Genomic DNA, 27,039 nt, shown 5'->3' on the forward strand with positions numbered 1-27,039 from the left:
TACAAAAAGGCATCATCGATCGTTGGAGGAAGGAAAAACGCCAATTGTTCATGCATATACTTGTGGCCCATTTCGAAAGGTTTGGATTCGATTCTCTTCTGTGATTGCAAGAACTTTACAGAGGAGTTCTCATAATGGACTAGAGTTGCCAACTTTTCAGATTATGTAAGGAGGACATTTACTGATTTTTGAATTTTTTTAGTTAATATATATATATGTATATAAACTGCGTAAATGGCGACTCATTATGGAACGTTTCCAACATTTCTTTATCGGAAGTTAATAAAAATAAAATCCCTTTAATTGATCAGTGGAAATTAGAATAGTGATTTGGTTTTACAGGCCGAAAGATCGGTTATTGTTACTTCTAAATAGGTAATTAGATGAGATTTAATTATTATTAAGAGTTACGTTTCAAAGTATGTGATTAATATGCCATTACGTTGATTGTTATATTAGAATTTTTGCAATTTGGAATTAGGTACAAAAAGTCACTCACTTCTGGCACAGTTGCCAATTATGTCGTCAGTCTCTTATTGCATTTAGTGGAAATAAACGACTGCACGTGGGTTCATGCATAGAAAGTTGGCCTAAGCCCGAAAATTTTGCCGACTGACATTAAAAAGAAAGACACGGAATGAGGAAGAACGGAGCCCTTTCTAGACATAAACACGCTTACCGGTAGATCGTGCGCCTCCGTTTTTCCGACAGTTTGAAGTCACAGTGAGAGAAGATAAGTGAATTACTCAACGCATAAGAAAATAGAAAGAAAAACATGTCTAGAACCTCTAACATATGTACGCGAGCATCTCAAAGATTGGGGAAATAACCCCTGGGGATAGGAGGACTTTAAAAGCTGAAACTTTGATGCAACTTCAGCTGAAACTGCTGGCACCTATTTCAGAATTTAATACTTCCAATAATTAAACTATAACACATTTAGTTAATCAGTTTAGAGAGACATACACTACCCTACCAAAAGTATTCGGATTCCATCACGTTTGCAATTCAATTAACTGAACTGCAGTTAATAATTAATGAATGGTTAAAATGCAAAAATTTTAACCATTCATTAATTTTTTATTAAGAAATTTAAATTTAAAAAATCAAATTTTTTAAAATTAAATTCAATTATTTTTTTATGAAAACCTCAAACACAAAAGGTATTAGAACCTATAGTATTTAGTACCGTTTATAGGTTGAAAGTTGAGAACATGAAAGAAGATACTTGTTGATATTAGACTTGAATTTCTGCAGATTGTAATTTTTCAGGAGATACGTGGAAAGGAAGGTTGTTCCAGAAAACGGAAGTTGGAAGAATAAATGAGAAAGAAGAAGTTGGTTCTGTGAGTTTGAAGTTGGACAGTAAAAGGATGCTGACTGGCTGTGCAACATGTTCGGACTGGGTGGGAAGACAGAACGGGAATTATAAACACCAACTCAGAAGAACAGTGTCCATGGAAGTATCTATAGATAAGGCATGCAGCAGAAACAGAATGTCTATGTGACAGAGAGAGTGGAGATTTGTCATTAATTAACTTAACTGCCCTTATTAGAGATGGGGCATTAATTAACTTAACTGCCCTCTTTTGAATGGAGTCTAGAAACCTGAGAGAGTTTATGGGGGTACCACCCCATATGTGGGAACAATATTCTATGGTAGGCTGGATTTGAGATTTGTACAGAGTGAGCAGCTGTTTGGAAGAAAAGTAACGCCGAGAGTGAAATAGAAAACCCAGTCTTTTAGGTACAGAGGAAGCAATATTTGTTATGTGCCTATACCAAGAGATTATACTCACTCTTTTCCTCTCTTATATTAATGACCTTTTTCCATTGACTGGAAATCCTATCCACAGTTTTGCCGATGGCTGATGATAGCACATTGCATTCCACCTTCCAGTTTGAGAAACCTTGCCTTGCAGAAACAGTTAAACTTCTCGAATATCCACTACCATTTCTTTAATTGCTGATCTCCAGGTAATTCTTCAATGGCGCAAAGATAACTTAGTTAATTCCAATACCAATGATTTCTAATAATTGGTATTCGGATAGCTGGAATTCTACTCTATCAGTTTCGTCACTGATGGATAGCATTGCATCAGTGCGTTTCGTAGACTTTTTTGAAACAATTCTTCCATGTTATGCAATATGGTTCATTCTATCTCAAGAATAAGCACCTCTCTACAGTACATGGAGACTTCGCTTTAATATCATCTCATTTAAAAATGCATTTTAAGGAGTTTAAAAGAACCGACCGTTATTCTTGTTTGCGTTGCTGAATGCATTATAGTAAGCCAGTTTTCGATAGAAGCAAAATTTCTCGTCTTTTCATGAGTTTCATGCAAACAGAATTCCAAATATTAACAGGCACTTGCCTGTATTATAAAGTTATTATAACAAAAACTGTAAACGGTATTACTGTACACAATTTTTGCGTTAAAAAACTAATAATAGCATTCCACACTTTGGTTTTGCCAAATGTTTTTGCTAAACGAACTAATTGGGGTAAAGATTTTGTAAGAATTTATCTCGGTGTTAATAATAAAAAAATAAAACAGGAGCGGGATGCATACTTTCATATTTAGGGATCACTTTTATGATGAAGGATTCTTTTGCCACATGAATAATACAAATATACTTTTAATAGCTTAACACCTAATTGCCCTAAATTTTTTACAACGGTAACATTGCAGGACCCTTGGTGGATTTCTATTATCAGACCATAGATGGACTTCTCACATACAGCTCCTCAGCCCATCATTCCATACAGCCCATGTATGCTCTGATTATAGGATCCGGCAAGGGTCCTGAAACGTCACTGTTGTAAAAAAAATGAGTGCAATTAGGTCTTAAGCACTAATAAAACTATATTTGTATTATTCACATGGTAAAAGAGTTGTTAATGAAAAATAAAAATAGATTACCACGTAGTGTCATTCATATTTATGTCCGTATGAATGCATGCAAAATGCCAATACACAGGCGCAGCTATATTTATTGCGAATGTAGAGAATAGTCGTGCGAAACTTAAACAGAACTTAAAGTGAGTTGCCTAAAGGTTATAGTTTTCCTTTTGTGTCTCTTCATATCTTTAAAGGTTAAGCATGGATTACTAAGGCACAGCCGTCGACTGCATTATAGCATCAACTTACGCGAAGCGCAGCACATTATAAATAATTTTCAAAAGAGCGTGGTTAACACTGCCTGAAAAGAACAGACGCGAAGTGCTTACTGATATAATTCTGAGACCATTTCGCGCAGGTGGTCAAGGTCTGATCGCTTGCCAAGTCAAACAGCCTTTTTGCCTTTCTAAATTAGTCTTACGTTGGATGAAGGATTTTCCATTCCCGTATTAGTTAGACCCAACACCGCAGAGCACAAACAAATATATTTTCCACACGTGCTCTTTGAACGGGATTCTTTTGGAAATTAGCAATGAAAGCATTGAAGACACTACTGCACTGTACGTTCATTTCGGGAGTTTAATGTTTCTCTAATCGTTAAGGGATGATGACTTTACGCTCATTAGACGAATGACCTTATCAGACAATCATTGTGGCGTATGATTTTTTCACCACTCTATTCGGGTATCTTCTAAGCTGTTTCTGCAGTTCCTCGCTGGTTTTGAATATGTGAAGTAACTTGTGAATTTTAAATAAAACTTTCTTGTTAATAATACTAGCAAATAACTCGTTATTACAAAAAATATAGTTCAATTTTATCTGGCTCGCAAAAAAGATCCTCCATTTCCCCCAGTAACACTTTAACAGTTTTAACCTCCTTTTCCATTATTACATAACGAAATGTTCCAATTCGAGTTACGTTATACACTCAATACCCACTTATTGAACATTGAGCGTTCATTGTACTTCACTATGCATTCACAATGCACAGTGAAGTGTAGCAACCTGTTATTACGTAGGACCCACTTTCGCCTGCAACACAACGGCAATTTCTGTTAGTGTGGACTCCACTGACTTCCAAAAACGTTCTGGCAGTCCGCTAGTCTCTCCCTCAGTCAAGTGGAGAAATCGCCCCCTACTGGATCCGTCACTGGCAAAACATGCCCACCCGCCAGTAGCGTTGTGGTCATTCGTGATGATTCATGGCTTTACGTGTTGCCATTAATGCTGCCATCAACGCAATGCAGTTGGAAACGGGATTCGTCAGACAATTAGATCCTTTCCAGTTCTCTAATGCGTGCAATTCTGATTGTAGCCATAATAGGCGTTTCTTACGTACAGACAGCAGTGGTGTACGGCGAGATTATCTGTTGGAAAATAGGATGAGGTCACACTAAACGCAATTTCAGGCAAATTTCTCATCGCTCGAAGCCCGGCGGCATCGCTTGAACAATAAAACTTTTTATCATACGTGTACTGGTCACGCTGGAAGCAAGTTTATTGAGCGCAACTCACGACATCGCTAGTCTTTGTCTTTCAAACTGGCTTGTTTCAGATCGTGAAAACTGAGGACCTTGATTGGCGGGCTGAAGGGCATTCACCAGGTGGGGGACCAATAATAATCTTGACCTCTCAATACAAGGAACCGACGCTTACGGTGCTATCACTCCAAGTTCGAGCGTTCTGCGTTCAAAGATCATGAGGTCACATTGTTTGTCCATGTATTCGGGGCACACGTCACAATTACATGAGGTATCAGCCTATTTTCATTGTGATCTTACGGGTAGCTAATGAAGTGGGCACTGAATTAAGCTGTCATAAAAGGACAGGGAATGGTGGAATGCCGATGCAACTCACTGCAAACGTTAAGAAAAGGATGATTGTTTTTGGCAATAACCTAAATTGTTCATTTTCAATATTGTGTAAAATTCATTATTTATTTTCTTCCTTTTGTTTAATACAAGATCAATATCGAAATGTCCAAAACTCCCCTTGGTTTATCCGCTGTTCCAAATGTTTCTTAGAGTCAGATAGAGAAGTTTCAACTCTTTAGTTTTATCTCTTTAGGGTCCGAAACATATATATATACATATATACCGGGTGGTTATAAAATAAGTTTCCCTATTCAGGAAACCCTAGTGTCAAAACGGTTAGAGATAGCGCTGTGAAAATCGGTGGGTGTGTCATTTAGGGTATGGGAAAACGATTTGTAGAAGAAAAAAAATTAGTTCAAATTTCCGCCACCAGGGGAGAAATTGACACTGTAAACATGAGATGGAATACTTAAGATTAGATTTTAATATCAGAACTTGGAAATCTACAGATATTGTTCTATGTGCTTTCCTTCACTTGAGATAACATTCTGAAAACGGAGGACTGCATGCGACAATTTCGCGTAGCATCTCATTGGGGATGTTGGCTACATGCTGTTTAATGCTTGCTTTCAAATGGACAAGCGTCTGTATGCCGCCACGGTAAACTCTGTCTTTCATGTAGCTAGAAATCACAGGGATTGAGATCTGTGATCGGGCTGGCTAGAACTGCGGAAAGTCTCTAGAAATGCGATCATTTCCAAATGTTGAACGGAGAAGTTCCTTTACTTGTCGACCAACGTGGGGAGGGGCACCATCTTGCATGAACACTACAATCTCCAAGCATTGCCTTTCTTGCAGAGCTAGAATAATGTGATCTCTTAGAAGCGCGCAGTACCGTGCACTAGTTACCGTACAACTTATGGGGCCATAAGGTGCAGACGTTAAAAAAAATGGTCCGATTATAAACTCTGCTGTGAATCCACACCGTATGTAACGTATGGACTTTTGTAGTGGTCTTTCATGCACAGCAGATGGACGAGAAGTTCTCCATATTCGGCAGTTTTGTGCATTTACAGCCCCATGAAGAGTGAAATGTGCTTCATCACACCACAAGATCATGTATCATCAAGTTCCATACGAGCCAGAAATCGTAGAGCAAAGTCTATTCGTTGTTGCTGATCACAAGACTTTAGTTCTTGCAGTAAGTGAATCTTGTATGGGAACTAGCGTAAAATTATTCGAAGCACTTTACGTACAGTAGACCAAGGAAGGTTCAAGTTTCTTGACACACCTCTGGCACTACTGACTGGTAGTGTTTCGCATTCTGACCATTGCAACCACCACTTCATCCACTACCGTCTTTCCGATACGTGGTAGTCCCCTGCCTGGAATTACACTAACTTCCCGGTCGCTTCAAATTTCTTTATTAATTTTCGAAGCCCCACTGACGTTAAAGGTCCTTTACGCAAACCTCTAAGTTTCCGATATTCACGTAGTGCTGCATTATCGTTACTATTATTCTGGTAGAACAGTTTTACTAAAAGAGGCACGTTCCTTTTTGGTAAGAGCCATAAGGGCAATTGACGGTAGCGTTGGCCTTTCTGCTTTATCTAACAGAATGTCATTTGCGTAAGCAGCGTGTCTTGAAGTAAATGACAACTTTTACATATGTTCAGCGCCGTCTTCCCCTGGTGGCGGAAATTTGAATAATTTTTTTTTCTTCTACAAATAGCTTCGCCATACTCTAAATGACATACCCACCGATTTTCGCAGCGTTAATGCTAACTGTTTTAACACTAGTGTCTCCTGAATAGGGAAACTTATTTTATAATCATCCGGTATACGTATATTCTTCTTATATATATATTTCGTATACCGTTTCTCTTTCCCGTACGTACCAAGGTCGATTTTCATAGCGTTCACTGCTGCTAATGTATTTGCAGCAATGAATGCTGTGAAAATCAACCATTTATTTAAGAAACATTTTATTAGGCTACTTGTGGTTTCTCACAATTACGCCTAATTAATTAATTTTTGCCAGCTGACAATGTTAAATTCTTTGTGCGATTACTCTCCAATGCCTATTCCTTGGCCTTTCATTATCAGAGCTAGAATTGCTTTTATATGTAGTCTTTTTGCTATTGAGGAAGGTCAGCTGAGTGCAGAAAAACTTTGATTTTATGTTATACAGTGTTGCATTATTGAAACAACTTGAGTCTACCTGGTTCTATCCCACGTGACTGCTAAATGCGGATATTTTTGTATTCTTTCTCTCCGTCTTACAAATTTCTCGGTCCTATTGCCTGTTCCGGAGTATGAAGAGAAAATTTATTTATATATTCTTTTGAATGTGGCAAGCGCACTTCCCTGCAGCGTATTATAAGAGCGCATTAGATATTGCTAGGCCAATGCAATGTCGTCCCACAATTATCTAACTTATTTCAGATAGCTAAAAGTGAATCTGCAAGAAATGCCTCTTTTATATTGCAGGTTGTTGGCACAAGTGTGGAAAAACTATTTTCTCACACATGCAATATGAAAGGAATGATTAAGATAATTTTTGCAATAAAAAAATAAACAGAAATGCTCATTCGAATTGTGAATAATTTCTCATTAAGAAGTTATTCACAATTCTAACCTATTATTGCTCACACCCTTTGCAATCATATTCAAAGGAAACAAGCATACATAACAGAATGACACAGACTTGTAACATATATTATGATACATGGGAGCCATTCAGCGATATATTTGTTGCTTGTGCGAGCTTGAGCTATATTTAAAACTCCCATGCCAGTACTTGTCTAAAGGAAAAGGGAGTGACTCAACTTCGTCAAATGAGACTGTAATGAACACCTCATACATTCTGGAAGACATACAACAGTGTTTATGAATGAATCACTGTTTCACCTGGAGAATGGCATACACGTGCGGTTCTGCACAAGTCCAAAGATTTCTTTCTTTTTTCCTTCTTCAGACTGGTTTAATGTATCAAATCCTTAACCTTCTGTTCTTTAATTATGACCAGGTTTAAAAAAAGATTCAATTTTCACTCTTCTTCCAGGTGTGACTTTGAAATAACTAGTATATGCTTATGTAAGAGGACCATAAACGGATAACGAAATGCTGAAGTTATTTGTGTTTATGTAAATGTAATTAAATTTCCTATTAATTTCATATCAGATCTTAAATTTATGTTTTGAAAAATAAGACAATAATAATAATAAAATAAAAATATAGGAGCGTATCTCCAGCTAAAATACACTGCCCTACTATTAATATCCAGACACCTGCATAACTACAAATAACCTTTATTTACAGGTAGGCTAATAACATGTGCCGAAACCTTTAGCCTTTATGACAGCTTCTAGTTTCTGTGGAACACTCTCCACCGGTATTTTGTAAATGTCCTCCGATATTTTTCGCAATTCAGCCTTTAAAGTGGCGACCAGTTCAGCTCTGTTTTTTTAGTAGTTCTCCTCACACGCATCCGACGATTAGAATTTGATATTAGTGTTAGGGCTGGACAGTCCAACTTTTCGACGCTTATGTCCTCAAACCAGTCCGTCGTAAGGTGAGCATTATGACACAGAGCGTTGTCTTGCTCATACAAGTATGGGCCTTCTCCGACTTGTTATCAAATGTAGGTAACGCATTATTGTACAGGACGTCTAAATAGACGTTAACATTCATGGTTTTGTCCAAAACAACCAATTGTTTCAGGCGAAAAGCCTAGACCATCACGCTGCCATTGCCAAACCTCATTGTCGAGTTGATACAGTCCATCAGGTAACTTTCTCCGGGTATCCGCCACACCCTGGTACGACTCTCACACTGGTAAACCATGGACCGTAACTCATCACTCCAAAGCATAACTTTCCAACTTTCCTACGGTCAAGAATGGAGCGCCTTACACCTTACGTCTAGCATTAGTCAGTGTGGTTAGTAGCTTGTGGACGGCTGCACGACTGTGGCGACCCATATTATGCAGCGTCTTGCGTACAGTGGTGCTGCCATCTACTCCAATTGGCTCACTGAGGCCTGTGTGTATTGCGACAACGGAGACCTGCGTTTCAAAAGTACCATTCTTTGCAGAGCTCTCCTGCATCCATTTGCAGATAACATCACCAATCGTTGACCTAGGGATCTTCAGTGCCATTGAAATTCACGAACAGGCTGATTGCTTATGTGGCATCGTATTATCATTCCTCCCTGGAAGTCTTTTAACTCCATCTGTCCCGACATCTTGCATTCACAATCGTATTATATTACTGTCTCCTCGAAAGCCTACGAGCATATTAATAGTTGTGTCTGTCTGAAACATGGTGCTTGGGCACGACTTGACCAACTATCAGTAGAAGAGTGTCCGAATGTTAATAGTAGTATTAGTATTAGTAATGGCCACATGGTGTAAAGAAGCCTATAGCTTAAGCTGCACCAGCCAATACAATAAAAAAATAAAAATAAATAAATAAAATAAAATAAAATAATAATAATAAGAAGAAAAAAATTTTAAAAAGAAAAATTAAAGAAAAGGAAATAGACAACCTGTGCGTTTCCCTCTTCCCTTAGGTAATTCAGCTGACCTTTGAATTTCCTCAAACTGTCAGCCTCTACCACCCATGTAGGTAACCTATTCCAGTAATTTATAACTCGCTGGATAAAATAAAACTTCCTACAATCCAGTCTAAGCATCTCACCGTACTTGAAATTATGACCCCCTAGTTCCTAGAATCATTTATAACCGTGAAAATTTCGTCCTCATTCATTTTACTTATGCCTCTCAGAGCCTTAAACACCTCAATCAAGTCTCCTCTAATGTGCAGTTTCCAAGCTCTGCAACCCACATATTCGAAGTCTTTCCTCATGTGGACGCCCCTTTGCCGATCTCACCAGGCGAGTTGCCGTCTTTGGACCTACGCTGGTAACAGCGTGTCTCAAAAGTCTTTATTTCCGAGAAATTAAATATTAATCATAAATTTGCATTTGGTCCCATTACTATTATACGTATATTATACGTATTGTTAGATACGTATTATCAAAGGCTGCTACCTTCTGCCTTAAACTGGCCAGTGATTTAACTGCATGATTTGACATGCATCTGCTTGATGTCACCCACCAGCTGCCTGGCCATTGAGGTCTGCACGCACACGCACGCACACACACACACACACACACACACACACACACACACACACACACACACACACACACACACACACACACACACACACACACACACACACATTTTTTGCTGAATCTCGGCACCTTCATTCATCCATTGTGAATTTTCTCTAAGATAGATTCTCAACTCTCAGGGAATTATACAAAATTATCCGAAGTCATTTTTATTCTAATATATCGTGTCTTCCACGCCTGTGTGTATAGGTCTGTAACCTACTATTTGACTAACTGTGTAATATACTGCTTGACCTGCTGTTTGACCTATGTAACCTACTGTTTGACTGGTTGCGGTGAGTAAAACTTTGCACCTCCGTTTGAGATCGGCTAACATAAACCCGAATGAAAGGCCATCAGAAATTCCTGCGATCAATGAGAGAACATGAACCCAGAACTTTCCAAACGGTACTAAGTGGCTAATCTACTGTACTGATACGGTGGTCTTGGGCATCTTATGGACTAGATCAATCATAGAATTAACACAGAGCAAACGCTGCAGCGAGGTCATCGAAGTCCTCGGTGTTTCCGTGATTCTCAGCACTCTGTTTCTGGTGTCCCCTGTTTTTTTTTTTAGCAAATCGAAATCCTCAACCAGTCCATGGATTCTCTGACTTGTTGTAACAAGCTTAGTCTGCGTCTTTGTTTTAAACTCTGGTTTCATTCAGTACGGTACATCACGAACTCCCCCCCCCACCCCACGATATCCTTCGAGATCATTTTGGGAGTCGCGCCTAACCAGTTGAGAACCAGTGTCGTAAGTTGTCTCCACCGATTTTCTCTAATCAGTCTTCCTTCTTCTACAATGTACAATGTAAGGTGTTTTTGGTATGGACGGGTACACATTCGCCAGGTTTCGGACGCGATTCTGAGACAAGTAATTACCTTATGCGATAGTTTTTGAGACTGACTAGTTTTCGTTTCTACAAGAAAACATGAAAGAAAGGAAACATCTGCCGAATGGCCAGTTTATTAGGCATACCAACCTAATGGCGAGTAGCATTTCCTTTGGCCTTCGGCCAACCCTACCTCTTCATCTTCATAATCCTGGAATCTACTCCTGAAAGATACTTGCCTTCTGACTTGACGATTATCCTGCGGGAAGTAGCCGTTGCTGGATGGATAAATTGAGATATTCGTTGTCTACAGGATTGTCATTGGCTAGCTGTTTTCTTGTTGTTGGACCATTCTTGGTACACTAGAACTGTTGTACGTGAACACCTCAGCATGGCAGTAATGTTCGTGATACTCGCACCGGCACGTCTGGCATCGCGCTCAAAGTGAATTAGATTTCACTTGAAACACACACTCCTTCGGTATCTGACTACCTGCTTTATAGCCTTACGCGGGCTCTGTCTCTGACGAAGTGTCGATTTCTTGGATGATGGGGGTGTACCTAATAAACTGGCCATCGAGTGTACGAGTATGCAAGCAAGGAGAACGAAAAGTTTTTAAAATTACTGATTAATGAAATTTCGGATTTACGTATTAACATAAACATAATATACTCTTGGTTAATAAAAGTTTCGTTTCTAAAGTATTTATATAGGAAGTAGTTGATATAATGGAAAGCTTAAAAAATTGAAGTAATTTTTCCCTCCGTTTCTCTTCCTTTTCAGTGTTGATTACAGCTTTCGTCCATGGAGACAATATCATTATTTTTAACTACGTGAAAGTTAAAGGGGGAGAGGGAGAAAAAAAAAAACGAATAAAAACTTGTCCACTCAGCACATTATCTCATAAAGTAGGTCAATGAATAGGCCCATGACCTGATTGTTCTTGCTATCCGGATCACCACCTTGTCTGTGTGTATAAATGTACAATACCAACAAGACTGCAAATGTTTATGTCCGTGGGTGTATATCTTAAAACCACATCTAAAAATACTTTCCGGAAATAGTTGACACGAGGGAACAATTGCTGGGATTAGTGACATTGGGAGGAGTTTATTATGGCAACTCTTCAAGGCAATGTTTCGTTTTTTCTTTACAATACGCCTTTCGGTTTCATCAAAATACCTTTTTGATTTGTCCGAAATTGTTCAACCCAATATATATTCAAGATTATAAAGCAGTAAACTAGATACTCTAGTTTATTCCCTAGAAACATAATCGATCTAGAATTTACTCATTCGACAGACAAATTTACACTGAGAAACCACCTTTATTTATCTCAAATAGAACTAGGTATTAGGTGTAGAGGTTATGAATCATTAAATGGCTTTATCATCCCGAGATTTGAGTTTTTTGTACGTTAGAATCAAAATATTTTGGGTAATATGAAACTAGTGAGTTGTTTTCGTGCTTCACGTGTCAGGGTCAGTGGCATAACGGAAAATTGAGAAGACCCCCACAGGGCCAAATTTACAGAAAGGGGAAGGGATCTCCCAGCAAAACAAAGCCGGAGACCCCTTGAAAAAAGAAAAAGAAAAAAAGTGCATTCTTACCCCTAAGTAGAATGTACTATATTTATATTTCTGTACAATTATATGGCATTTTAAGATACGTGATTTACCCTGTGACATTTATGAAACTATTTGGGGATCCAGTCTACGTACCGGTTCCTTATAATTCAGGGTCTAAAGAGTGCATAAACTGAAAAAAAAACTGTATTTTAATTCCTTTTCCTGTGACATAATTTATGAGTACATCCATGTTTAAAATTTACGAAAACATTTGTTTTAATTTCGATTTATAAATTATGATTTATTATATTATGGACTGATTAAAAAACTTGCTGAAGTATTTGGGTTGGTTGCAACTGCAGTTAAAAATTCTGTTATTGGATAACTGCATTGGATGCCTTCAAATCCGCAACACTCCAGAGTTCTGCTTCTCTCTCTCTCTCTCTCTCTCTCTCTCTCTCTTAGTTGTGTTCTGGAGTATCTAATTTATCGAGATAATAAATTAGAAGAGAATGAGCCTAGAAAATAGCTTTATTTTGCTGTCACGCAATAAACGCTGCTTAAAATAGCCAAGGGATTTTATAGTCTAGTTTGTTTACTGTTTTTTTTTTTTTTTTTCAATTCCTGCGCGTGTGTATATAAACACCGGTTCAAACACTTCAAAGCATCATCAAGGAAAAGTTCTGCACGGAAGTCTGTGAGTGTTCAGGAGTGGAAAGAGGAATCAAATTTTGGACCGTTTTTAATAGAGTAAAACAGAGCAGAAATTATGATAAGCAGACATTGACACTGGTGCTATTACGTTATGCTGTCTATATTTTTGAGATTTTTTTAAAAATAAGTCTTATATTGTATGAATATACGCATTAAAGTGCCTACAAGTAGAATATGGTTTATTAGTAATTAATTACATCAATTCGATCTAGATCGTGCCTAGCATAAACTTCTGTGCAACGCTACGTTTGCCCGGATGTTTTCAGCAGTTACCATTAGTACCCAGGCGCGACAACATTCCTTACTTCATTCTAAAAATAAATAGTTCTTTCATTATTGATACTCCAACAGATATCCTTAACAGATGCTTAAAAGAGTTTCTTTTCCCACTCTTGGACACTGCACAAAGTCTTTTCCTTTTCGAAAGTCCAATAACCCTAAAAAGAAAAGAAGACTGGCATCCTGTCGCTATCTCCTGTTCGCTCTTAAAGCTGTTTCAAAAGTCAGTTTTGCCCATTCTTATCTTGCAGCTTCTTCCTTCTTATACCAATCAAATTTATTATAGCATTCCTATGCTCTCGACCACTTAGATTAGGACATCCCGCGGCCCGTGGACCTTGTTCATGTGGTTCGTGAAGATCTGGAGAAAAAATTGGCTTAAGCCTATATTTCTTGTTGGTTTATTTTTCTATCATTTGGAAGTAGGACCACACCCTGCCACGTAACTTCAATCTAATTTCTCTAAATGATTCAGATCAAAGCCAAATAGAAAAGATACCATGAGAATGACGGCGCCTGCCTTTTTTTTTTTTTTTGTAAATGTTGAAATTTGTTCTGTTTGTTTTGTTTTGTGCCAAAGGCAACTAAGACTATGAGGCGTCGGAATATTGTGTCTTTAGACAGTGCATATTCTATGGTCGGTTTTCCTACTTTATTGGATGAAACACTCTAGTTTTGAGGGATGGAAAAGTACAGTCCTCACCCACAATGTGAGAGAAGCCTATACACATTCCCATCCGCCTTGATAGGATTCGAACGCTGTCCTTCCACGGAGTGTTAGGATGATTGCAGCTACTCAGCTACACATAATATGTATACACTATCTTTCAAAATATATTGTGATGATACTAATTGATTCATTAAATAACTAACTTTTTCTCTTCCTCATTTATTTCTTCTGTTATTTGGAACAATCTTCCTTCCTTCGTATATATTTCCTGAAAATTACAGCTTAAAACAATTCAAAACCAGTAATCAAGTAACTATTGTTTTCTGAACTTTAACGCACACACGGTACTAAATACCATATGTTTTACAAGCTTTCGTGTTTGAGGTTATCATAAAAAGAAACTTTTAATATCGAATATGACCCCCATGTGCTTAATGACATTACTAACCTTTTAAGATCATCTCCTTCAAGTTTTTGGTACAAGGACATTGGAATCTTGCTTCACCCAGTAAGACCGAAGCTAGTTTTCTGCTTGAACTAGTACGTTTTGTTTCGGCTCTCGATTGTTGCTCCAAAGCATTCCAAAGGTATTCAGTTGAATTTGGATCTGTGCTCTAAGCTGGAAAATTAGAACTTCATCACATTATTCTTCAACCATTATTGTACTGATAATGCTTTGTGACACACAAATACGGTCCTCTTCAAAGAATTTTCACAATTGCAAGTAAGGCAGAATTGTTAAGAATGCCATAATAGACAGCTGCACTCATGATTTTATTGATAACAGTCAATGGCGTGGACCAAGTTCAAACTACGTAAAACAAGACCATAGCACTGTACTACCTTCACAGAACTTCCATCGTTGATGTGGTAAGTCTGGGTGAAACTACTCTTTGTTCATACGCCACAACTTGCTGTGTCCATCTAATGCCTTAGCTGGGTAGCATGATTCATCGCTCCACATCACAAGTCACTGCTGTAATATCATCAGTGCTTTCTTTTTTCTGTACCAGAATAGGCTGTGGAGTGCAGTGCTCAGAGATTTGTTTTACCAGCAGCTGTGAGGCCGCAGTAATCCACCATTTGAAGTGTTTCGTTTGATGGTTGTTGGTTCTACACATTCCAGTTCTGCCAACTGTCTCTCGAGTAAGCTCATTAAGGGCAACTGCCACTTCCTCTCACTAACCATTGCAACTATCGACACGCTCTGAGAGTTTTGAACGGTGATCTATCTGACTTGGAAGGAATAGTCGCGTTATCTTCTGCTTTCCGGGGTACGAACCTTTCAACAGTTGATTTTGGGTGTTCCTTCATTCTTTGTTAGATCTTGGGACAATAGTTCCAAGACCTAATTACCATTTAAACAAATCATTAGAAACGCAAGTAAAATGCACCCTCCTTTTGCACTTGTTGGACATGCCTGTAGTGAATTAGGAATAATGATTGGTACCACCGTACTAAACAGCCCATATCCTGTTTTGTTTTCATATTGAATTGATTTATACTCTGGTTGCAGGCATTTCAAACAGATATACGTGGCTGAGTTAGTTGGTCTCAGGCGAGGGCAGCATGTGCTTTTCTTCCGGAAACTCTGGCTTTTTGTCCAGCAAACAGAAAATCGACCGCAGAACACACGCAGCTTACAGGCATTATATACGGAGCAATAAGGCCTTAGTCGCTGATGCTCCTAAAAACCCTACTACAACAACTGCTTTCTTGAAATTTGAGAATTTCGTTGAACGAATGAACTTCAAGGTTATAGAACCTAAATTTGGAAAGGAACGATTTAGGCTTCTAATTGAACATGTCCATTTATACGAAGTCATCAAATTCGGGGACGAGAAGAGAAAGAGGATATCAGAATAGCAATGTTGGCAGTCATGTTTCATCCTACCCCAAAGCAGTAAACATAGCGTCAAAAGCCATTTGTCAATTGCCTTGACAGTTGAGACAGTTGTTGGGCATGTCTGTGATGAATGGAATAATGATTGGTGCCACGGTACTGAATAACACTGCATTTACAAATATTCTTAGTTCCAAAAAGAAGCACAATACACTTGCATTCGTTTCTGACCTGCAAGACCATATCTGCTGTTTTTATAAGTAAGTACGGTTATTGTTATCTTCCAGTGGATAATTGTTTCATTTTCATTTTTTTAAAGTATCTACCTTTCAACAAGACGATAGCAGCCATTAAGATTCCCATTAATCAAAAACGCAGATCAGCATGTCTCCTAACTTATAACTACATCGGATTCCAAAACATAAACAGCGATACCAAAGTGGAGTATAGAGTAAGAATCCTGAATAGAAATATACGAATTTAACTTCACGAGTGGGTGATCTTTATTGGGTACTATAGTTTGAAAGACAAAATATGACAATCCATTTCATTAATGACAATTAGTTACGTAAAATGGCAATGAAAAGACATGTACAAATCATGGGAGACAATATACGGGTGAAGAATTCCGTCTGGTTGGAATGTCATTTGCTAGTTAAAAGAAGAGAGTATGGTTCCCTCTGACTGCAACACAGAACACACAGAGATGTTCCATGCTATTAACAAAGCTACAAGAAATTCAGGTGGCAGTGGTGCTCACTGGTCCTCGAGAACACATTTCAACTTCTTGAGTGATTGTGAAGGTGATCTGTATGTGGACACCATGTGAACGAACATAAAACTGTGCTCATGACTTGGAGAAGTTCACAGATGTCAGTTGTATATCACCTGTTGAAGAAAACAGTAATTTTCAGAAGTGTAAATCATGTTCAGTATTTATGGTTAAGTTAATATCTTCATACCCCTTCTAGTACCTTGGTGAGATGACTATCTAAAACGGAGTAAAATTTATAGAACATCAGGGTTGTTAAAATTAAAGTATCCCTATGTAGAGGGCTCTGAAGCGAGTTCTAAGGGTCGTACTGAAGAGAAATTTGGACAACAGGTACAATAAAGAATGCGCTCGCCATTTATTGGAGAAAAAAAAAATTAGTTACAAAATCTGTCACTGTATGGCGTTGTGTCACTGTATGGCGCATAACTATCTTAGTTACGATTGTGTAAATAACGTAAGTTATTGCCGCAGCGTCACCAAAGCGCCAAATTTCTCTTCAGTATGAGCCTTAGAACTCACTCCAGAACCCTCTACATAGGGATACTTTAATTTTAACAACCCTGTACATTTAGGCTACCATTTTCAGTTATTCTGTTCTGAATAGATTAATAATGTAGGACCTCATTTATTATTTTCATGAGAAGTTGACGTGAAAATACACTCGTAAGTCAAAACATTATGACCGCCCCTGCCTCCACGTAGATAGCAGGGTAGCTACCCCGGAAATACTGGGGTTTTGGTCCAGCAAAACTGACAAATCGACTAGAGAACACACTCAATTTACAGACACAATACACACTGGTAGTTGAAATTAAATTTCCAGGTTCACGTACTTATTCAATTTCTTTGAATAAGTATTATGATTTGACCAAAACTACAAGTGTCTTATGACGTTCGTCCTCATGGCAGCATAGTTAATATAATCTCCGCCCTCCCCACACCGGGTGGAAAGTACCTGAGTTCGAATACTATGTAATGATAAGAAAGTTTTATAGGCCTTTTTCAGTGTGCTTGAGTTACTTGCTTTCAGGCTAGCGTTGAATGGTTTTTCCCTCCTGGAACCTTGAGTTTTTTGTACAGCAAACAGACAATTCGACCACAGAACATACTAACTTTATAGATGTAATGTATACGGTGCAATATTGTGAAACCCTACAACCACAGTAACAACTTATAACGTTTGGTAGGATAGTGTATAAAGTAAAGCGCAAGGTATTCAATCAATAAAGAATGCGCATCAAATGCAATAGCAATACTGTAAAATAGACAAGAAATTTGTTTTAGGCACCTATCCTCTCGTTATGTCATTGTATATTTGAAAAAATCGCGTCGGATTTGTGAATTTATTTTCAGAAACGCATGGTGCTAGTAAATCAGTTTTAATAATAGAAAAAGATGAAATGAAAGTGGTAGGACTTGTAAAAATGAAAAAATTCCAAAAATTAATTAATTAAATAAAATAAAAATTTGAATTCAACTTTGTAAACATTTTCCTAATATCAAATTGTAATATACTTAGAAGTAAATGAAATTTACTCTAAAGAAAAAATAAATTTTTAAAAAAATCTACAGTGGCGACTGTTTACCTGTTGGCGACATAAGTTTCTTTCTTTCTCTGTCTTTCTCTTTTTCCAAAGCTCCTTATTGTTTACAGTCGGAAGGTATTCACACCCAACTTTGCAGGCTGGTTCAGGCAAAGGGTTCAGTCGCTTCAAAAGTTTCTGAAAACTTTCTGCGCCCCCCCCCCCCCCAACCAAAAACGGAAATAGTATGAGTTTCAGCCAGAGAATCTTGAACTCTTTGGCAAGAATCAACGAAGCACATCGACCTTCGCAAGTCACAAACATAAACTTAAACGGAAGAGGTATTGCAGTGGTGTTCTTTCTATTATGCTTCTTGGGTAGTATTTGACAAGGATGCTAATTTTAAACTAGGTACATAGTTATGGCATCCGGGGATTAAAGAATGGAAAACAGGCATTTTTTATTTAGACGCAGTTATGTCAAAGAAAATTGGAAGTTATGCGCCTTGAGTATTTATAAACCAAACTAAATAAGAATATCGTCTTGTTGTTATTTGGATTTTAGGAGCATTAGCAATATGGCCTTAGTTGCTACTGCTCCTAAAAACCAAATAACAACTCCGGGGATATGCGGTGGTTATTTCCTGACCTTTCCGCATCCTCCATATTTGGTGTCTCACGGGCTCGAACCTCGGTCTAATCAAGAAGCGTGTGCTACGCACTGCTGCTCCTTCCCACCTGGCTACGGAGGCGCCGAGCAGCAGTGGTAGCACACGCTTCTTGATTAGACCGAGGTTCGAGCCCGTGAGACACCAAATATGGAGGATGCGGAAAGGTCAGGGAATGACCACCGCATATCCCGGAGCAATATGGCCTTAGTTGCTAATGCTCCTAAAAACCGAATAAACAACAACAACAAGCACTGCTGCTCCTGCCCACCTGGCTACGGAGGCGCCTAAGAAATCTCATCAGATGAGATCAAAAGTGAGGTAATATACTTAATTAAAAAATGTAATATACAGTAATTATAAATTACTTTAATTTAATCATTTTATGTAACATTACAAATAGATGTGCTGTGAAATTTAATTAAAATCCATTGAATATATCCGGAGATATGTATTTTCAGAATTATCGAATTTCTCTTTGTTCGATTTCATTTAAATTTAGAATAGTAGTAGTAGCAGTAGTAGTAGTAGTAATAGTAGTGGCATGTGCTGCAAGAAAGCAAGTGTACGAGCTTATGCAGCATCAGCCAAAAAAAAAAAAATCACACCATTCCCTCCAAATGCCTGTCCAGTTCCTCCTTATATTTATTTAACCTAGCAACTTCCACAACGCCACATGGAAGTTTGTTCCAGCAATTAACCACCCGCTGGCTAAAGGCAAATTTCCGCACATCTATTCTACATCTGTCTTTTCTTAATTTGAATTTATGCCCCATTAGGTTCGTAATCTGAACAAGTGAAAGGATCCCATCAGAATTCAGCGTGCTCAACCCATTCAAGGCCTTATACACCTCAATCAGATCACCGCGCAGGTGCCTAGTCTCCAGCCACTGCAATTTGCAGAACTTAAGCCTCTCTTGGTAAGAGAATCCCTTCATTCCCCTCACCAATCTTGTTGCCCTTTCTCTGTACACGCTCAAGCAAATCTACATCCTTCCTAAAATGAGGCCTCCAGACCTGTACGCAGTACTCAAAGCGTGGTCTGACCATTGCGTTATACAAATATAAGGCAATGGTCAGGCCTTATATTATTACCTTATACAAATAGGAATTTTGCCTGCTAGCAAAATTCCTATATATCATTGACAAAACTCTATGACCTACCCTGTCAGCATGTCTGCGTTGCTCAGAAAACTTCATATCTGACTGCACAATTACTCTCAGGTCTTTTTCATTTTCTACCACCTTAAGTGTAGTGCCACACAGTTGGTACGTTTCTCTAGGGTTACTTCTACCCATATGCAGTACTTTGCATTTCTCAAGGTTAAACTTCTGTTGCCACTTCTTAGCCCATCTGCCAAAATTTTCTAGATCCTGTTGCAGTACCACACTACCATTACTGTCACCAACAACCCTGCCAGCCTTTGTGTCATCTGCAAACTTCGACACTAAGCCTGATATACCTTCATCAGTATTATTGATAAACATACAAAACAACAGTGGACCCAACACCGAACCCTGTGGGATATACTAATAACATTAGTCCACGAAGAGCAGCACCCTATATATTTGATATCATATCAAATATATGATATCAAAAAATAATTTTGATATCATATATTTGATTACTATCCTTTTATCCATTGTAGCAACTTACCCTTAATACCATTCTGCTCCAATTTGTACAATAGTTTTCCATGCGCAACAGTATCAAAAGCTTTCCTGAAATCCAAATATATGATATCAAAATTATTTTTTGCATCCAGTTCCTTTGTAACCACATCATAATACCCTATAAAATTTGTCAGGCAAGACTTTCCCTTAACAAACCCATGCTATGTCTGAATTATTTCTGCAGTCTTGTCTAGACGATCCTGCAATGCATCTTTAACCAGTGACTCCATTATTTTACCCGGAACAGAAGTTAAACTAACTGGTCTGTAATTACTCGTGTCACCTTTTGATCCCCCTTTGTGAATTGGGGATACATTTGCACATCTCCAGTCCGTGGGGACCTCCCCTGAGTCCAAGGATGCTCTCATAATTATGGCAGAGGGTTTGCTTAGTTGCTTTGCCGCCTCCTTTAATATAACTGGATAGATCCCATCCACCCCATGTGCCTTTCTTATGTTTAACTTCAACAATTTCTCCTCCACTTTGCTCTCAGTTATTACAAGATCATTAAGCACCCTGCTACAATTTGATAACCTTCTGCCATTTTGAAACCTTAATAATTCCTCATGTGTGTGTGTGAATGTAGATGCCAAATACTTATTCAGTTTGTTTGCTATCTGAGCAGGATCATCAACAGTCGAACCATCGATGTCAAGTGGACCAATCAGATTCATCCCCTTCCTTTTAGAGTTTATATAAGTAAAGAAATCCTTGCTATTTTTCTTAGCATCTTTTGCCAAATATTTCTCGTAATCTGCCTTCGCCTGCCTAATCTCCTTTGTTACCTGATTACAGACTAGCTTATATCTGCCATAGGCTTCTGAGTCGCTTGATAATTTATATGCATCCCATGCATTTTTCTTCTCTGGCACGATTCTCATTAGTTCATTTAATAACTATTTAGGCCTAAACCTTGAACAGTATTTCTTAATAAGTATGAAAGTTTTAGTAGCTTCCACGATTAATTCCTTGAATTCTTCCCACTTATAATTTGCTGTTGGTAACATCATCGGTTGGTCCCACTGTACAGAATTTAAAAACTCTCTGAGACCACTGTACTCACCTTTACGGAAGCAAAAACCCTTTCCTTTACCCTTGATGGTAATTATATCTTTAAGTAAATCCCACATCAGTACACTGTGATCACTGCCACCTAGTGGTTCCTTTATCTGCAAATTCTTAATACACGAATGATCACTGCTGATAACCAGATCAAGAGTATTACCCTCTCTGGTTGCCTCTCGGACATGCTGCTGCAGAAAAACAACTGGATGCACTTCTTTTGAATAGCTCGACAAATGCTTCAAAAACAGCCAAATAATAAAATGTCATGAAAATCCATTCATTGGGGGGTCGAGTTTAATGTGGATGGACGGATATGTTGATGTTGATAGATGCATTACAATGTTTTTGAATATTATTGTTTATGAATATATTTTGAATACATAATATTGCATAATATTTATAATTTTATTTCGAAGGTCTGTTTGTGTCAGTTTCCGTGAATTCAGATAAAATGGATTGCGGTGATGTTCTGTTTGCAGAAGAGGAATTTTACGATTTTTTTAAAAAATGTTTTGATTATGTAGAAATAACGATTCAGACAGCGGTAAGGTAGTTGAGAATGTAAACAACATATGGTTTGTAAATAGGATCGCCTCTGTAACCGAGTGGTCAAAGGAAAGGGTACAAAAATGCATGCACTGAGAGCGACCGTGGTTCAAGCCTATATCACTACTATATACGCTATAAAGGTCTTGTATTCTGTCTCTCTTTCTTGTACACTCTTCTGGACTCTTCGGAGTATAAACAAGAATTTATTTAAATTGAGAACTGGTGAAGTCTCTGGGTATTGTTTTGAGGAATTGAAGCTTTTTGTAGTAGGTAATACCTTGAAAGCGTAATTTGAAGGATCATTCCTAGGTCGAACGCATTCCTGTGTCACTTTTAAGATGCATTCCTAGGTACGCCGTCTGTTGAAGAATCATAGTGTTGTCAAGGTTAAGAATTTTGATTTTATGTGAGTTAACGTACGTCATGACAGTTTATATGCAATTGGTCAATTTGTTAAATCTGTCTGTGGGATGGAAGAAAGGGGAGAAAGGCAGCAGTTGTAATTAAAACGTAAATTTCTCATTATATACTAAAGCATATAGTTGTCCGTAATACGTCAAGGTCATGAACAATGACGATGCAGCCGAGAACTGCTCGCGGACACAGTGCACCCTTAACCATCTGCTAAATGACAGTAACTATGTCACAAATAAATGCCGAGCACAGAAGAGTCTTTCAGTGTCTCTTCCTATAATTAGATGACAGAGTCACTAGTATTTATGTTTGAATGCCTCTATTAAGAGTTTTCACTCCTTGCATCCCAGTGAACTTTAGGTATCGGCAGCATCAGCCAGCACTAAATACGAAAATTTAAACGACTACAGGCATCTGGTTAACAACTTTTTTTTTTCTTTTTTTTTGCTTTTAAATTTCTGCAAGCTAAGTGTTAGACGCGACAGGCAACTGTCGCCTCGTTGCAATCATTCTGCTGAATGCTGCAATTAAATGAATGGACTCTGCTGAATGCGCAGTTGGGAATAGTTCTCATTGATTTCTGAAGGTGGCGTTAGGCATCTTTGTTAAAATGCGCTTCGAACGCATAGTAAAGATTCAGCGTAAATACTGTAAAAGAGAGTTGTGCAAAGTTAGTCAACATTCCGAAAAACGAAATTTTGATTGTGCTCATTCGATAATATTATTAACATTTTAGAGCTTATTTTTAATATAATTTCTGTCTTTAGATGTCAGCATGGCACATGTGTAACTCTGGTGTCATATAATACTTACAGTGAAAAAACGTGATTATTATTCACATTTTTGATAACAATCAGTTTATTAAAAAATTACTGAGTTCACCTTTAGGATTAAATAAAGGATACATTTTATCTTACTTTTCCTAAGCGCATTTTTCCGATTCTTTTCGAGTTGGGTCATTTATGGAGATTTTGACATCTGGGAGATCTCAAACTTTTGAGATATTGCGCTCTAGCAACAAGTTCATCCTAGTGGCTTCAACTGTATAGAAAATATTCATATATTTTAATCGCGTGTCACAAGAGAATGAGTTTCTGCATTTGGAATCGAAAATAGAACTTTCTTACAGAACTAGATATGGTTAACATGCATCAAATAACAGATGCTATAATAATTTTCTTCTAGATGAGACTAGTTTCGTTGACCTCATGCGATGTTCGTGGATTTATACTTATTGTGGTGAAAATCCATGCTTTTACGATTAGAACCACAAAACCAAATTTAAATTGTAAATTGTTGATGTAACAATTATTTACTAAGTGGCTTACTGGCTTACCTTTGTTATTTACTAAGGAAATTCTGGGCGATTTAGCCATTCTCTAACTGGGAGGTTTCGACTTGTCCAATTCTTTTTCCGTCTGTCTCTCTCTGAAGTAATCCACTTTTATCGTAATTATATGGCATTTATTTTTATTATTTTTAATTAGTCCACCATCTACTCATTTGGACTCATATGGATTTGGATTAACTGGTGCCGAAGTTAGAGAAGCGGCTTTCAAATTTTCAGTTAAGAACGAAGTTAATCATAAATTTAAATTTAAAATCTACAATCGTAGGATATGACTAGTTTATTCGTTTTTAGATAAAAAAAAATCTTCAAAATTTAAGCGTACTGAAGGCACAAGGTCTATTTTACTCTCTCTCTCTCTCTCTCTCTCTCTCTCTCTCTCTCTCTCTCAAAAACACTATACTCTCTCTCTCAAAAAAAAAAAAAAAAAAAAGACTAAATAAAGAAGCAGTTATCAAATTCTTCAATAACCTCATTTCGGTGTATGAAGACTTACAGCTGTGGAACGAGCCTTAAAATGTTCAGTGTTTATTAAATAAATAAGGCTGCAACTAATTTTCAAACTAGGCAAGTTATTTTTCTCACTGCTCAAGCGCAACACGACATGCTATACTACCATTTGTTATAATGAAAGAACAACAAAGGAAAATGGCATTTTATCATTATCATTTTACCTGTGCATTCTTATGAACACTGCATATTCCGCAACTTTATTAATAATATTTTGTACAGTTAATGTATTTTTATAGGAGATTTCAGTCTATTTAAATACATGATCTCCATGAAGTTAGCGAGAAGTAGACATTTTGCCTTCATTTTGTTTTCTCTTAATAAATCAGTTTTACTAGATGAATACATGCGTTTGTTATTTTAATATCAATTAAACACATCTGCATATAAATTATTAGATAATATGTGTTTCGCAACTGTGAATAATGCGCTTGTAATAAAATTGTTTTTCTTAGCTTGTCGAAATGTCCCTAAACGACTCTTATTTTTTTTCAAGGCTTTTAAGAATGGCAACTGAACCAAGCTTAGACGTTTACCGTCTATTCTGATCGCACCCAGATTGGCCAAATACTCGATCAAGAATAAATGGAAAGATATCTCGAACTCTATCTGTTCGTAGTATATTTTACGTTACAACTGCTTTACAACCGCAACAAATTATTATGTTTCCGTAGCTTATAACGTGGTATTTTAATATCCTTCTTGTCAAGTTATTGTTGTTGGTTGTTTTATGGTGCGTCAGCATCTAAGACCATATTTACAGATTTTCATGTCGTACCGGCTGAAAAACCCGGGATTATTCACGCGGAAAATCTTTGGAAAAATACTCCCTCCGCCCGAGACTGAAAACGCCTTTAACAATTCTTCCAATCTCCTACAGGATTCGAAGCTGGACTTCGTATCAAGTACTTACCCTTCTCATATAACCATACAAATCACGTGTCGATCGTTTACCTGATTGTGTGTTCATTTTATTCTGACCGGGCACTGTAAATCTGTAACCTGGTTCTAAAATGGCCAATATCAGTTTTTATGTATACATACCGTGTTTATAATATGACTTGAACTATTATTTTTCTTGAATTTTCTTATGCTAAAATTGCCAGTGTTTAGTTTTTTTAGTAACGGAAGAGAACTAGGCATTGGGAATTTTGGCATAAGGAAGGTATAACAAAAGAATTGCTCAATCATACTTTAAACACTATGCATAAAAACTGTCATTTCCCTTTAAGAATCAAGCCACAGAAATGTTTTCATATATCATAAATATCGTTAATTGGCATTTATACCTTTCTCGGATTGTTTTATCTTATATTATGACATTTTATATTTTCACTTTTTTCATTAGTGTGAACATCATACTACATTGAAGGTCGAGAAAATAAATTATGATTATATGATCGCTATCCAAATTGTACTTTTTGTTGGTTCCTCTGCGTTCACCCCGATCACTATCGGCTTGTTTGTGTTTTTTCATCAGGCATTTTGTTGGAAAAGCCTTTATAATGTGTTAACTAATAAAAAAATAAAAATAAATGATGAGATTTTTTTATTAAAAATATTTCAGTAAAGAATTTCATCTGTATTAACGAGAAGCGTTAGAAGTAATTTTCCTTTAGTTTCAAAAGGTTCATCTAACGTTACCTAAGATTACCTACCTTTTCTACGGTCTGCCTTTGCTCATTACGAATTACAAGGACATTTATTTTTTCTCATATGGAACTTTGTCTGGTACTTGCAACTTTGTTTCCCAAAATGATACGGGCTATTTCTTTTATCAACAGGAATTTAAGAAAGAAAACATATATTCAAGAAAGTAGAATGAAGTATTTTTTTAAATAAAAGATGCCTTGTGTATATCCTTGAGCGTAAAGCATTTGCCGGCCTCTGGAAAACAATTGATGTCTTTACCGTAGGGCTACAAATAGGTCACATATCCTGGCATCAGTCATTAGTTTTTTAAATAAATTCGGATTCGTTTTCTTTCTTTAATTGAAATCGTATATCCAAAAAAATGTGTGTCTTCAGGCCAGTATACAACTGGGTCGTAAGTCGTTTGTACTGTACAAGTACGTACGATTTGAGTACACAGTATGATTTGAGTACACAGCATTTCTTCATCTAAGAGGGTTGCAGTACAAAATAGTAGACTTCTTGTTTCTTATTTTTGTTTGTTTACAGAATTATTTGCGGAAACTGAGTCTCTTTTTTTAGTTGCAAAGCTTTAACAAGTGTAGTATAAATATTTCAAAAGAGGTCATTTAACATTTGGGCCCCTTTCATGAGTAAGCAGAACTATATTTTAAGTCCTAGGAAAATGTCGGCTTCAGTTCTCTGAAGTGGCTTTTTTTTGTTTTAATTACAAAGTTTTTATGGAACTTCAAAAAAACGTTACTTTTTTTAGATTGTTTGACGAATTCTACTGCGCCATTCTATCCGTCATTCCAGTGTTAGAAAAAAGGCTCCTGCTAATTAAGGAAAGCATTACAGGATATAAGCATTAGCCTTATCAAACAATTTAAGTTCGAAATCGCAACATTCTCCACCAATCAATACTCTTAAACTGTTTTATTTTCATACGGATGATAAGGAATAGATGTTCATCTACTACAGGAACTGGGGGGCTGGGTGAACAATCTGTACAAAAGTTCATTTTGCTAAATTTAAAGAAAGTAAATAAGTTATACAGGAAGGTTTATTTCTTTGTTA

General features: G+C 37.3%; 1 protein-coding gene across 3 annotated transcripts in view; it reads right to left on the reverse strand.

The window, feature by feature from the left end:
- Positions 1-27,039, reverse strand: part of LOC150088787 (uncharacterized) — a 127,115-nt gene that overhangs the window by 70,909 nt on the left and 29,167 nt on the right. The window contains exon 2 of one of the 3 annotated variants that reach the window (XM_090369655.1): positions 23,390-23,513. The exons of the other annotated variants lie outside the window; for them this stretch is intronic. Coding sequence (XP_090225781.1) covers positions 23,390-23,404 — 15 coding nt within the window. The 5' untranslated portion in view covers positions 23,405-23,513. The remainder of the gene's footprint in view (positions 1-23,389; positions 23,514-27,039) is intronic. 3 annotated transcript variants of the gene reach the window in all.

The sequence above is a fragment of the Mastigoproctus giganteus genome, chromosome 3 (assembly GCF_048544385.1).
Source record: "Mastigoproctus giganteus isolate SK-2022 chromosome 3, ASM4854438v1, whole genome shotgun sequence".
NCBI lineage: Eukaryota > Metazoa > Arthropoda > Arachnida > Uropygi > Thelyphonidae > Mastigoproctus > Mastigoproctus giganteus.